Here is a 14,809-nt window from a genome sequence, read left to right as displayed (position 1 = left end):
AAACAACCTATAATAAGCTATATTAATCTTGATTAATCTAAACAAACAAGTTTATAACAAAAAAGTCAAACAGCAAAAACTGAAAATCATAACCAACCAAAGACAGCCAATTACAAGTTGTCTTTCCCCCAAATTCTAGGGACTGTAATTACCTGTCTGTGAATACACAAAATACGCATCTTGTAATACTGCCAACAACACATGGAAGTCAAACTTCTTAAGAAAAATTGAATTAGAGGGTGAAGCCAAGATGGCCGAATAGGAACAGCTCTAGTCTACAGCTCCCAGCATGAGTGACGCAGAAGACGGGAGATTTCTGCATTTCCAACTGAGGTACCGGGTTCATCACACTGGGGAACGCTGGACAGTGGGTGCAGGACAGTGGGTGCAGTGCACTGTGTGTGAGCTGAAGCAGGGCGAGGCATCAACTCACCCGGGAAGCAAAAGGGGTCAGGGAATTCCCTTTCCTAGTCAAAGAAAAGGGTGACAGATGGCACCTGGAAAATCGGGTCACTCCCACACTAATACTGCGCTTTTCCAACAGGCTTAACAAACGGCACACCAGGAGATTATATCCTGCACCTGGCTTGGAAGGTCCTACGCCCACGGAGCCTCGCTCATTGCTAGCACAGCAGTCTGAGATCAAACTGCAAGGCAGCAGCGAGGCTGGAGGAGGGGCACCCACCATTGCAGAGGCTTGAGTAGGTAAACAAAGCGGCCAGGAAGCTGGAACTGGGTGGAGCCAACCACAGCTCAAGGAGGCCTGCCTGCCTCTGTAGGCTCCACCTCTGGGGGCAGGGCACAGACAAACAAAAGGCAGCAGTAACCTCTGCAGACTTAAACGTCCCTGTCTGACAGCTTTGAAGAGAGCAGTGGTTCTCCCAGCACGCAGCTTGAGATCTGAGAATGGGCAGACTGCATCCTCAAGTGGGTCCCTGACCCCCGAGTAGCCTAACTGGGAGGCACCCCCCGCTAGGGGCAGACTGACACCTCACACGGCTGGGTACTCCTCTCAGACAAAACTTCCAGAGGAACGATCAGGCAGCAGCATTTGCAGTTCACCAATGTACACTGTTCTGCAGCCACCGCTGCTGATACCCAGGCAAACAGGGTCTGGAGTGGACCTCCAACAAACTCCAACAGACTTGCAGCTGAGGGTCCTGACCGTTAGAAGGAAAACTAACAAACAGAAAGGACATCCACACCAAAAACCCATCTGTACGTCACCATCATCAAAGACCAAAGGTAGATGAAACCACAAAGATGGGTAAAAAACAGAGCAGAAAAACTGGAAACCCTAAAAAATCAGAGTGCCTCTCCTCCTCCAAAGGAACGCAGCTCCTCACCAGCAACGGAACAAAGCTGGACAGAGAATGACTTTGACAAGTTGAGAGAAGAAGGCTTCAGAAGATCAAACTACTCCGAGCTAAAGGAAGAAGTTTGAACCAATGGCAAAGAAGTTAAAAACCTTGAAAAAAGATTAGACGAATGGCTAACTAGAATAACCAATGTGGAGAAGTCCTTAAAGGACCTGATGGAGCTGAAAACCATGGCACAAGAACTACATGACGAATGCACAAGCCTCAGTAGCTGATGCGATCAACTGGAAGAAAGGGTATCAGCAATGGAAGACAAAATGAATGACATGAACTAAGAAGAGAAGTTTAGAGAAAAAAGAATAAAAAGAAACGAACGAAGCCTCCAAGAAATATGGGACTATGTGAAAAGACCAAATCTACATCTGATTGGTGTACCTGAAAGTGACGGGGAGAATGGAACCAAGTTGGAAAACACTCTGCAGGATATTATCCAGGAGAACTTCCCCAATCTAGCAAGGCAGGCCAACATTCAAATTCAGGAAATACAGAGAACGCCACAAAGATACTCCTTGAGAAGAGCAATTCCAAGACACATAATTGTCAGATTCACCAAAGTTGAAATGAAGAAAAAAATGGTAAGGGCAGCCAGAGAGAAAGGTCGGGTTACCCACAAAGGGAAGCCCGTCAGACTAACAACTGATCTCTCGGCAGAAATTCTACAAGCCAGAAGAGAGTGGGGGCCAATATTCAACATTCTTAAAAAAAAGAATTTTCAACCCAAAATTTCATATCCAGCCAAACTAAGCTTCATAACTGAAGGAGAAATAAAATACTTTACAGACAAGCAAACGCTGAGAGATTTTGTCACCACCAGGCCTGCCCTAAAAGAGCTCCTGAAGGAAGCACTAAACATGGAAAGGAATGACTGGTACTAACCACTGCAAAAACATGCCAAATTGTAAAGACCATCAAGGCTAGGAAGAAACTGCATCAACTAATGAGCAAAATAACCAGCTAACATCATAATGACAGGATCAAATTCACATATAACAATATTAACCTTAAATGTAAATCGGCTAAATGCTCCAATTAAAAGACACAGACTGGCAAATTGGATAAACAGTCAAGACCCATCAGTGCGCTGTATTCAGGAAATCCATCTCACGTGCAGAGACACACATAGGCTCAAAATAAAGGGATGGAGGAAACTCTACCAAGCAAATGGAAAACAAAAAAAGGCAGGGGTTGCAATCCTAGTCTCGGATAAAACAGACTTTAAACCAACAAAGATCAAGAGACAAAGAAGGTCATTACATAATGGTAAAGGGATCAATTCAACAAGAAGAGCTAACTATCCTAAATATATATGCACCCAATACAGGAGCACCCAGATTCATAAAGCAAGTCCTTAGTGACCTACAAAGAGACTTAGACTCCCAAATAATAATAATGGGAGACTTTAACACCCCGCTGTCAACATTAGACAGATCAATGAGACAGAAAGTTAACAAGGATATCCAGGAATTGAACTCAGCTCTGCACCAAGAGGACCTAATAGACATCTACAGAACTCTCCACCCCAAATCAACAGAATATACATTTTTTTCAGCACCACATCACATCTATTTCAAAATTGACCACATAGTTGGAAGTAAAGCACTCCTCAGCAAATGTAAAAGAACAGAAATTATAACAAACTGTCTCTCAGACCACAGTGCAATCAAACTAGAACTCAGAATTAAGAAACTAACTCAAAACTGCTCAACTACATGGAAACTGAACAACCTGCTCCTGAATGACTACTGGGTACATAACAAAATGAAGGCAGAGATAAAGATCTTCTTTGAAACCAACGAGAACAAAGACACAACATACCAGAATCTCTGGGACACATTCAAAGCAGTGTGTAGAGGGAAATTTATAGCACTAAATGCCCACAAGAGAAAGCAGGAAAGATCAAAAATTGACACCCTAACATAACAATTAAAAGAACTAGAGAAGCAAGAGCAAACACATTCAAAAGCTAGCAGAAGGAAAGAAATAACTAAGATCAGAGCAGAACACAAGGAAATAGACATAAAAAACCCTTCAAAAAATCAATGAATCCAGGAGCTGGTTTTTTGAAACGATCAACAAAATTGATAGACCGCTAGCAAGACTAATAAAGAAGAAAAGAGAGAAGAATCAAAGAGACGCAATAAAAAATGATAAAGGGGATATCACCACTGATCCCACAGAAATACAAACTACCATCAGAAAATACTATAAATACCTCTACACAAATAAACTAGAAAATCTAGAAGAAATGGATAAATTCCTGTACACATACACCCTCCCAAGACTAAACCAGGAAGAAGTTGAATCTCTGAATAGATCAATAACAGGCTCTGAAATTGAGGCAATAATTAATAGCTTACCAACCAAAAAGAGTCCAGGACCAGATGGATTCACAGCTGAATTCTATCAGAGGTACAAGGAGGAGCTGGTAGCATTCCTCCTGAAACTATTCCAATCAATAGAAAAAGAGGGAATCCTCCCTAACTCATTTTATGAGGCCAGCATCATCCTGATATCAAAGCCTGGCAGAGACACGACAAAAAAAGAGAATTTTAGACCAATATCCTTGATGAATATTCATGCAAAAATCCTCAATAGAATACTGGCAAAGTGAATCTAGCAGCACATCAAAAAGCTTATCCACCATGATCAAGTGGGCTTCATCCCTGGGATGCAAGGCTGGTTCAACATACGAAAATCAATAAATGTAATCCAACATATAAACAGAACCAAAGACAAAAACCACATGATTATCTCAATAGAGGCAGAAAAGGCATGTGACAAAATTCAACAACTCTTCATGCTAAAAGCTCTCAATAAATTAGGTATTGATGGGACATATCTCAAAATAATAAGAGCTATCTATGACAAACCCACAGCCAATATCATACTGAATGGACAAAAACTGGAAGCATTCCCTTTGAAAACTGGCACAAGACAGGGATGCCCTCTCTCACCACTCCTATTCAACATAGTATTGGAAGTTCTGGCCAGGGCAATCAGGCAGAAGAAGGAAATAAAGGCCATTCAATTAGGAAAAGAGGAAGTCAAATTTCCTTGTTTGCAGATGACATGATTGCATATCTAGAAAACCACATCATCTCAGCCCAAAATCTCCTTAAGCTGATAAGCAACTTCAGCAAAGTCTCAGGATACAAAATCAATGTGCAAAAATCACAGCATTCTTATACACCAATAACAGACAAACAGAGAGCCAAATCATGAGTGAACTCCCATTCACAATTGCTTCAAAGAGAATAAAATGCCTAGGAATCCAACTTACAAGGGATGTGAAGGACCTCCTCAAGGAGAACTACAAACCACTGCTCAATGAAATAAAAGAGGATACAAACAAATGGAAGAACATTCCATGCTCATGGGTAGGAAGAATCAATATCGTGAAAATGGCCATACTGCCCACGGTAATTTACAGATTCAATGCCATCCCCATCAAGCTACCAATGACCTTCTTCACAAAATTGGAAAAAAACTACTTTAAAGTTCATATGGAACCAAAAAAGAGCCCACATTGCCAAGTCAATCCTAAGCCAAAAGAACAAAGCTGGAGGCATCATGCTACCTGACTTCAAACTATACTACAAGGCTACAGTAACCAAAACAGCATGGTACTGGTACCAAAACAGAGATACAGACCAATGGAACAGAACAGAGCCCTCAGAAATAATACCACACATCTACAACTATCTGATCTTTGACAAACCTGAGAAAAAAAGCAATGGGGAAAGGATTCCCTATTTAATAAATGGTGCTGGGAAAACTGGCTAGCCATATGTAGAAAGCTGAAACTGGATCCCTTCCTTACACCTTATACAAAAATTTATTCAAGATGGATTAAAGACTTACATGTTAGACCTAAAACCATAAAAACCCTAGAAGAAAACCTAGGCAATACCATTCAGGACATAGGCATGGGCAAGGACTTCATGTCTAAAACACCAAAAGCAATGGCAACAAAAGCCAAAATTGACAAATGGGATCTAACTAAACTAAAGAGCTTTCTGCACAGCAAACGAAACCACCATCAGAGTGAACAGGCAACCTACAGAATGGGAGAAAATTTTTGCAACCTACTCATCTGACAAAGGGCTGATATCCAGAATCTACAATGAACTCAAACAAATTTACAAGAAAAAAACAAACAACCCCATCAAAAAGTGGGCAAAGGATATGAACAGACACTTCTCAAAAGAAGACATTTATGCAGCCAAAGAACACATGAAAAAATGCTCATCATCACTGGTCATCAGAGAAATGCAAATCAAAACCACAATGAGATACCATCTCACACCAGTTAGAATGGCGATCATTAAAAAGTCAGGAAAAAACAGGTGCTGGAGAGGATGTGCAGAAATAGGAACACTTTTACACTGTTGGTGGGACTGTAAACTAGTTCAACCATTGTGGAAGACAGGGTGGCAATTCCTCAGGGATCTGGACTAGAAATACCATTTGACCCAGCCATCCCATTACTGGGTATATACTCAAAGGATTACAAAACATGCTGCTATAAAGACACATGCACGTGTATGTTTATTGCGGCACTATTCACAGTAGCAAAGACTTGGAACCAACCCAAATGTCCAACAATGATACACTGGATTAAGAAAATGTGGCACATATACACCATGGAATACTATGCAGCCATATAAAAGGATGAGTTCATATCCTTTGTAGGGACATGGATGAAGCTGGAAACCATCATTCTCAGCAACCCATCACAAGGACAAAAAACCAAACACCACATGTTCTCACTCATAGGTGGGAATTGAACAATGAGAACACATGGACACAGGAAGGGGAACATCACACACTGGGGACTGTTGTGGGGTGGGGGGAGGGGGGAGGGATAGCATTAGGAGATATACCTAATGCTAAATGGCAAGTTAATGGGTGCAGCACACCAACATGGCACATGTATACATATGTAACAAACCTGCACGTTGTGCACATGTACCCTAAAACTTAAAGTATAATAATAATAATAATAAAAGAAAATTTTAATTAAAGTATTTGGAAAACCCTAATCACATTAATTTTAGCTCAATTTCAAATCTGGAACTCTTAGTAACTCCCACTTAATAACTTACATAAGAATGAAAATCTAGAGAATGTCACATTATTTCCTGAGAGAAGATTTAATTGAGCACATACTACGGGGCAGGCAGTTTCTGAATTCTATCCATTCATTTATCTCATTTAATAATTATAAATTCATGAGATAGATATTAATATTATCTTTATTTTATAGATGAGGAAACTGAGGCATAGAGAGGCTCACACTAAGCAAGCTTTAAACTGAGATTCAAAGCCCAGCATTCTGACTCCAGTTTTCTCATTTTTAACCATAGTCTATACTGCTCTAGATTTTAGATTTATCCTAGGCTCATCAGGAGAACCTGTGCAACTCACTAGCAGACTACAGGCCACATTCTGAGAAGCATCCGTAACTATGATGACACCTCAAAATAATGCAATAGCATTGAGAAGATGCACTGGGGGTCAAAGCGTTGGGGGTCAAAGATAGATTCTGTATAATTAAGAAAGAACCAGCAGGACACTTGGTGACTGTTTATATGTGTGGGTTGAGGAAGGGGCCAAGAGGGAGCAGAGTCTGGAATGGCAACTTAGGAAGCAAACGGTAGAAAGAGCAAGTTTTTGGCTTGGGATGGAGGTTTGGTTTGATGCATAGACTCTGGGATGCTTTTGAGACATTCAGGTAGAAAAGCCAGGTGGGTAGAGTGACAAAGGAGCAGACAATGCTTGGAGTGGAGTGAAGAGAGCTGTCCCTGTATCTGCAATGCTGGTCCATGCCTACCCCAGTGGAAATCGTTCATACTTGAGAAAGTTACTGGCTGAGGGATGGATGTACAGGGGTGTATTGGGGGGGTTCACATAAAGTGAGAACCATCTCCGTGACATGCTGGGGTGTGAAACCAGGGAGGATAAAAAGCGAGACCAGAGGAAACCACAAAGCACAAATGCTGGCGCCCTTCCCTACTTGGAGTCCCCCATATGGTGCTGACCATGGTCCTCTTCATTCTACACTCTTAGGGTACTGGTCCTATGTGTGCCAATACACTGTAGGCTCCAGAAGGGCCTTCATCTCTTTGATTTTGTAGTTTTTGAAGAACCTAGCACAATGTAGAACTGTTTGTCCAATTATTTAGTCAGGGATTCTTCTCATTTTTACAAGAAGTCCTTTGGGGTCTAAGGTTCAAGCATCATTAGGCTGGCTCCATGTAAGACATCCTCATTAATAGAAAAGCATTCTAGCTTCATCCGAAGAAACCAATGGGAGGGAAAGAGAAGCAGTGAGGGAACAAAACAAACATGAGAATGGAGAACACTTGCACTTGTGTCTGGAACTGGTTATTAGTCATGTCAGCCTAATCAGATCAGAGGACTCCTTCAGACAAAAAAATAAGGTATTTTGGGTTGAGGCTCATTAAAATTTAGAGTGGTTAATTTCCTCCTTAACTTTAAGTAGCTAGAAAGTCAGAAATAATAAAGATGCGAGTAAAGTAGAGGATTTTAAATTTTTTTATAAGTAAAATCTGAAAATTGTTGGAAGTTAAAATATTTTAATTTTCCAAAAGACTTTGTGTAGTCTATTCTATACAATAAAGATCAGATGTTTAAAAAAATAAGATGAACTTGTTAAAACCAATGACCAAAATTAGATGGATTTAGATTAGCTAGCTCAGTTTTCCAAACTCAAATGTAGAAAATAAAGATTCCTTTGGAAAACACTATCAAAATAATTTTTTAAAGATTATCACTTTTAATTAACATAACGCATGCCCTTTGAGGCTTAATTGTAAATAATCGGCTTTCAGTGTAGCTGTAGTGATTAATTCGCCTATGTGATGTTTAGCTTTCAAATGCCTGTAATGGCATGAATAAGCAACATTACGGCTGGAAATCAGGCCAAGTATTTAAAAAGCAACAACCAAGAGCAAAGTACTCACGCTGCGGCACTTCCAGTGGATGCCCTGTGACATCACACCATCCGATCGGGTGGATATCAGGGCTGTCTGCCTCCACCCAGTAGTCATACTTATGGTCCCAACCATCAAAATGAACCTGTTAAAATGAGTTTTGAATGATTAGTATTTAGTAATTAGTATTTCACTATTCCTGTATCAAAATGTTTGAATACAGATGTCTGAAGCTGAGATTGAAATTTTATTGATCACACCTTGCAGTTGAAATAATATTTAATATGTGCCATTCTATAGCCTTCTAATCCAGCCAACAAAGGCAATTTGTACCAAATTTTCAAAGAAGTTAAAGTGGTTGGTAAACGAAAACTTTGTCAGGGATTGACCAGAATCTGAAGAAGTAAGGCCAATCCATTTTCTCAACTAAGACACGTACTGGAATGCTGTTGAGGGGATACTCTTTGTCCTGAGCAACTGTCCCATTAACCACTTCAAGAACCATGTCAGCATCATCAACAGTAAGAGTCACCAACTTGACATTAGTACAAGTGCTATACTGATGGGAAATAAACAGATTAGAGTATAAAGAAACAATCAATCCCTAAAACCTCACAAATGAGAGACGGGCCCATTGGAACAATGGAGGCAAAAACAGTAGACAAAATATGCTAGGGGGTAGATAGACAGATTTTAATAGCTGCCATAAGAGCTATTTAAAGACCAAGGGTAAGCTATTAAGAAATCTTCTGAAGAAGATCCAGCCATCCCCAGGTCCAGCCATCCTACTGGTATAGGCTCCAACAAGGCTAATTATTGCAAGGATAATTTATCTTGCGTCTTATCTACAAAACACACACACACATACCATGCGCACATATAAGAATAATTAAATAAATCCCAATTTCTGAAACAAAAATCAAATAATTATTTCTTAAAAATAATTATTTCTTTTTTAAACATCTATATCCTTTCTAATGCAAAGAAGCCCACTTAAGTTTTTGAAAATCATATTTGAATAAAAAGAGTAAGATGCCTAGTACTATAATAAGCCAACCTGAAATATAAATCCATTATGCAGAACATAAGACCAAAAAAGCAAAATTCTATATATTCAGTCCCAAATAAACTCCCAATATTTTTTCTCAAGAGTCATCTTTCTAAGCAAGTGGTTTTCAAAGTGTGATTCTTAGACTATCAGCATCACCGACCTGGACACTTGCTAAAAATGCAAATTCTTGGCTCCACCTCAATCCTACTGAATCAGAAACTCTAAAGGTAGAGCCTAACACTGTGTGTTAACAAGTTTTCTACATGAATCTGTTATATGCTAAAGTTTGAGAACCAGAGATTACAGTAATAACTTTCAAAAGTATATTTCTACTGAACTTAGGTTCCTGACCATGACAGAGTGCCCTTTCATAGTAATAACCATAAAACTGGACATATGCAGGGAATATTTTCGGACATTGGACAATAGACAGCACAGAAATGCAATCCCTAAGTAAAGGAAAACATCCCAGATGAGCCCTTAACATCAGCCTGGAGACAATTTCCTGATTGCAGCACACAGAGGAGAAACATAAAGAAAGCAGTTATGCAGTCAGAGAGACAGAGATTGCAGATCAGAGTGCATGATGCAGCTGGAAGTTAAAAGACAAAGTATTGGAAAAGACAGAACTACAAAAAAGGGGGAACCAAAGGCAGGGTGCAGTAGCTCATGCCTGTCATCCCAGCACTTTGGGAGGCCAAGGAAGGAGGATCTCTTGAGCCCAGGAGTTCCAGACCAGCCTGGACAACATGGTGAAACCTCATCTCTACAAAAAATACAAAAACTAGCCAGGTGTGGTGGTGTGCACCTGTGGTCCCAGCTACTCAGGAGGCTGAAATAGAAGAATCACCTCAGCCTGGGGAGGTTGAGGCTGCAGTGAACCATGATCATGCCACTGCACTGCAGCCTGGACGGCACAGCAAGACCCTGTCTCAATAAAGTGGGGGACCAAAAAGTCCATGGGAGGTTATTCACAAGACCTTGACCAAGGGCTGGACTGCCCACGTACCAGGTAAGACTTTCTGAAGCCAAGCAGAGAGTAGCTGATACGGGGCTGAGAATGAAACAAAGATACTAGAGGTCACAAGTTCCGGGGAGAGGGGAGAGACTAATGTGGAGAAACCTCAATAACACTTTGACAATTTGACTGAGACACCACAAAGTTCACATTTTGGGGAAAGAAAGATGCTCTAGATTAAGAATTACTCATGAACAACCCTAAAAAAGGGGTAAAATCAAGCCTTAGCCAGATGAAGAATTACCAGTAATGAACTCCCTGATAGAACGAACTCTACTCTTAAAAAAAAAAAAAAAACCTCCCACTATATGCTGTATCATTCATTACATATAACATACAAAAGTTTATTAAACATGTAAATAAGCAGATGATTGTGAGCCATACTCAATTTGTAAAGAAGTGGTCAACAGAAATAGAACCTAAGATAACCTAGATGTTGTAATTAGCAGAAAAGGATTGCAAAGTAGTTAGGAAAATATGTTCAAAAACTTAATTGAAATGGTCTAAATGAGTGAACAGAGAATTTCAGGAGAGAAATGGAAACTATAAAAGAGAAGCACATAGAAATTCTAGAAGTCAATAGCAAAATATCTTAAATATTGCTGGATGACAATATTATTGCTGGATGGCAATAATAGGAGATTGGAGATGGCAGAAAAACCGATGAGTGAATATAAAATATAAAAACAGATTCGTAGAAATTATATACAAAATATAAAATATAAAAACAGATTCATAGAAGTTATTAACCTAAAGAACAGATGATGTTCCGGTGTGATGGCCCACACCTATAATCCCAGCACTTTGGGAGGCTAAGGCAGGCAGATCACTTAGAGCCAGGGGGTTAAGACTAGCCTGGCCAACATGGTGAAGCCCCATCTCTACTAAAAATGCAAAAATCAGCTGGTGTGGTGATGCATGCCTGTATTCCCCGCTACTTGGGAGGCTGAAGTACAAGGATGGCTTGAACATGGGAAGCGGAGTTTGCAGTGAGCCGAAATTGCGGCACTGCACTCAGCCTGGGTGACAGAGCGAAACTCTGTCAAAAAAAAAAAAAAAAAGATGATACAAGATTTAAATAATAAATAGAGCCTGATAATATCAACTCATCTAACATACGCATATTTGGATTCTAGAAGGAGAGGACACAGAGAGAATGGAGCAGGAATAGTGGTCAAAAAAAAACCAACGCAGAAAGGATAATGGTTAAAACAAAAAATCTCCCTAATTTGGCCAAAAATACCAATTTGCAAGCTTAAGAATGACAAAACCTGAGCATAATAAATACAAAGGAAATGAAAACTAGGCAAATCATAGACCACTGAAAATGAAAGCTAAAGGGAAACCCTGAAAGCAACCGGACACAATGCAACACATTGCAAAGAGCAGAGCCACGATGAGAAAGTGGGCCACCTTCTCACCAGAAACAGTGCAGGCAAGAAGATAATAAAATGACATCTTTAAAACACTAACAGGAAACATAAAAAACTGTCAACACAGAATTTCAATTCTTACAAAAAATATCCTTCAAAAAAGACTAAAACAGAGAAATTTTCAGATAAACAAAAAAAAAGAATACGCACTTATAGATTTATACTGTAAGAAATATTACAGGGAGTATTTCAGGCTGATGCTAAGTGATGCCAGATGAAAACTACGATCTACATGAAGAGTACTAGCAACAGCAAATACGCGGGGAAATATGCAAGGCTAGTTCCGTGTTCTGTAATTGATTAATTCATTACACCACAGAATAAGAAGAAAAGTAATGTGGTCATCTCAGTGGATACAGAAAAAGTATTTGACAAAGTTCAATACACAATGACAAATACTTCAGCAAACTAGAAATAGAAGGGAACTCCTTCAGTTTGATAAAAGGCATCTATGAAACACAGGTAATATAAGACTAAGTAATACTTTATTGAATGCTTCATCCCCAAAATCAAGAATAAGGCAAGTTTATTCATTCTTACTGTTTCTAGTCAACATTGTAATGTAGTGCAATTAGGCAAGATAAAGAAATATTAATAAAAGGCATGAAACTTGCAAAATAAGTCAACATAAAACAATCAATTCTATTAATATATACTGGCAACAAAAAATTTAAAAAATATTAATTTTTTAAAAATTTCCTTTAGAATAACATTAAAAATGAAGAACTTAGCAAAACATCTGAGAAAATAAGAAAATGTGCAAGATCTATACATTGAAAGCTAGAAAACATTCCTAAGAGAAATTAAAAGATGATCCCACACAAGTGAAGAGAACTATCATGCCCACAGGCTGGAAGACTCAATATTATTATTGATATGTCATCTCTTCCCAGATTGTTCCATAAATTTAATCCTACTCAAAAAGGTAGGCCTTTTGTTTTGTATCATTTGACAAGCAGATTCTAACATTATAAAGGAATGAAAAATGATCTAGCTTACCCAAAACAATTTTGTAAAAAAAATTAACAAATTTGGAGAACTGATACTATCTGAATTTTAGAAGTACTACAAAGGCACAGTTATTAGGACCATGCTGTACTGGCTTAGGATAGACAAATATATTAATAAAACAAAATACTGCATATAAATTGATCCATATATATGCAGTCAATTGATTTTCAAAAACATGACAAGAGTATTGAATGAGGAAAGGACAGTCTTTTCAACAAATGGCACCAGAATGCTTGAACATCAACATGTGAAAAAAAATGAGCCAGCTGACTTCTACCTCACATCACACATACACAAGTATTTGAAATGAAACATAAACAAAACATAAAAGGTAAAACTACAAAACCCAAGAAGAAAACTTTAAGATAAAGTCTTCATGATATTGGAATATTCAAGGATTTATTAGCACACAGAAGACACTACCCATATAATAATAAATTAATAAATTCATTTTTTACCTGACTCAAAAACTTTTGTTTTTCAAAATCACCAAGAAAAATATGAAGTGAGCCACAGGCATTTGCAGTACATTTATCTGACAAGAGACTTGACAAAAAATTCAATGTAAAAAATGAGCAAAAGACTCAATGAACATTTTGGAAAAAAAATTCATGAATGATCAGTAAACAAACTTTTAACATCTCAATATCACTCTTCACCAGAGAAACCAAAATGAAATACTACCGCATACCCACTCAAGTGATTTAAATGACAGACAAAATTTCCCAACATCAGTTACTGCCGAGGCTGTGGAGCTCCTGAAACATTCATACCAATGTCAGCAGGGGTGTAAAATTGCACAACCACTTTCAATAATGTTATACTACTTTTTAAAGAAGCTTAAACCGTGTGCCTACCCTGTGACTCCCAGTAATTCCAACAAAAGTGATGAAAATATAAAGTTGTGTAAACAAATGTCCCTTGCAGTTTTATTCATAATAGCCCAAACCTGAAAACAACCCAAATGCCCAACAGGTGAACATTCATTCACAAACAAGTGTGCAATGTCCATAAAACGAATGCTAGTTCAGCAATAAAAAGGGATAAACTGTTTACACATGCATGAACATGGGAACAACAGACTTCACGTTGAGCAAGGAGGCAGACACAACAGTGCATGCTGTATGACCCCACTGATAGGAAATCTGACAACAGGCAATAGAAACCAGGTCCATGGTTGTCTGGGAGAAGGATGGGAGCAGGACTGGCTGAGAAGGAGCACAAAGGAAGCTTCTGTGTTGTTGGAAGTGTTCTACATCTCGACTGGGATGGTGGCTATGCAGGATATATTATACATTTTTCAACACTCATCAAAATGCGTGTATAAAATCTGTACATCTTATCATTTGCAAATTACATCTCAATATGGTTACTTTATTTAAAACATTTCTACATTCAGCTGCTGTCACATGTGGCTGCTCTGTCTCCTACTATCTTCTACTGATGGCGATGTTGCAGTGCTCAAGACATAGCCAGGCACCCTAGGACTGTCAGTACCAGGCCACTGAATATTCAAGGTGTGAACAGGCAACACTGGTGTTCCTTTTTGGAATGATGCCTCCTGCTCTGGAATTACCAATAGGAAGAAGTATGTCTAAGTCCGTATAATGGAGTGAAGAAGAAATAAATTTCCCAAGCTTCAACTAATTTCAATGCCCTTCCCCTTTTAAGTCCGGGGTGCAATTTTTTTATGTTTCAAAAGCAAGGAAGTTGTGTCAAAGCACAAACAGGACAGGACAAATACCCCAGCAAGGTCCTGCTTTGAGGAGTTAGGTCTTTCTATTTTAACTATTGTGGTGGACCTGGGAATCCCACTGCAGAATTAGGTCTCAACTGAAGAAGTGAAAAAAAAAATCTTTTTCAATTTTTTTTGACAGCAGGTACAATATTTTTACATACCCTATTCAACATTTTCCTCTTATGTTCATTAATAAATATTAAATTATCATTTCCAGGGTTGT

At 38.9% G+C, this 14,809-nt stretch overlaps 1 protein-coding gene across 29 annotated transcripts in view; it reads right to left on the bottom strand.

The window, feature by feature from the left end:
- Window positions 1–14,809, bottom strand: part of L3MBTL4 (L3MBTL histone methyl-lysine binding protein 4) — a 470,574-nt gene that overhangs the window by 208,289 nt on the left and 247,476 nt on the right. For all 29 annotated transcript variants that reach the window (XR_010152030.1, XR_010152029.1, XM_063795942.1 and 26 more), the window contains one exon: window positions 8,366–8,480. Coding sequence is in view for 27 of the 29 variants with exons in the window: in XM_063795942.1 (XP_063652012.1) it covers window positions 8,366–8,480 (115 nt within the window). In the remaining 2 variants the exon portion in view is untranslated. The remainder of the gene's footprint in view (window positions 1–8,365; window positions 8,481–14,809) is intronic.

Source organism: Pan troglodytes, chromosome 17 (genome assembly GCF_028858775.2).
Source record: "Pan troglodytes isolate AG18354 chromosome 17, NHGRI_mPanTro3-v2.0_pri, whole genome shotgun sequence".
NCBI classification, from domain to species: domain Eukaryota; kingdom Metazoa; phylum Chordata; class Mammalia; order Primates; family Hominidae; genus Pan; species Pan troglodytes.
The sequence above is the reverse complement of the archived record's forward strand: the minus strand, read 5'-3'. Positions and strand labels throughout refer to the sequence as shown.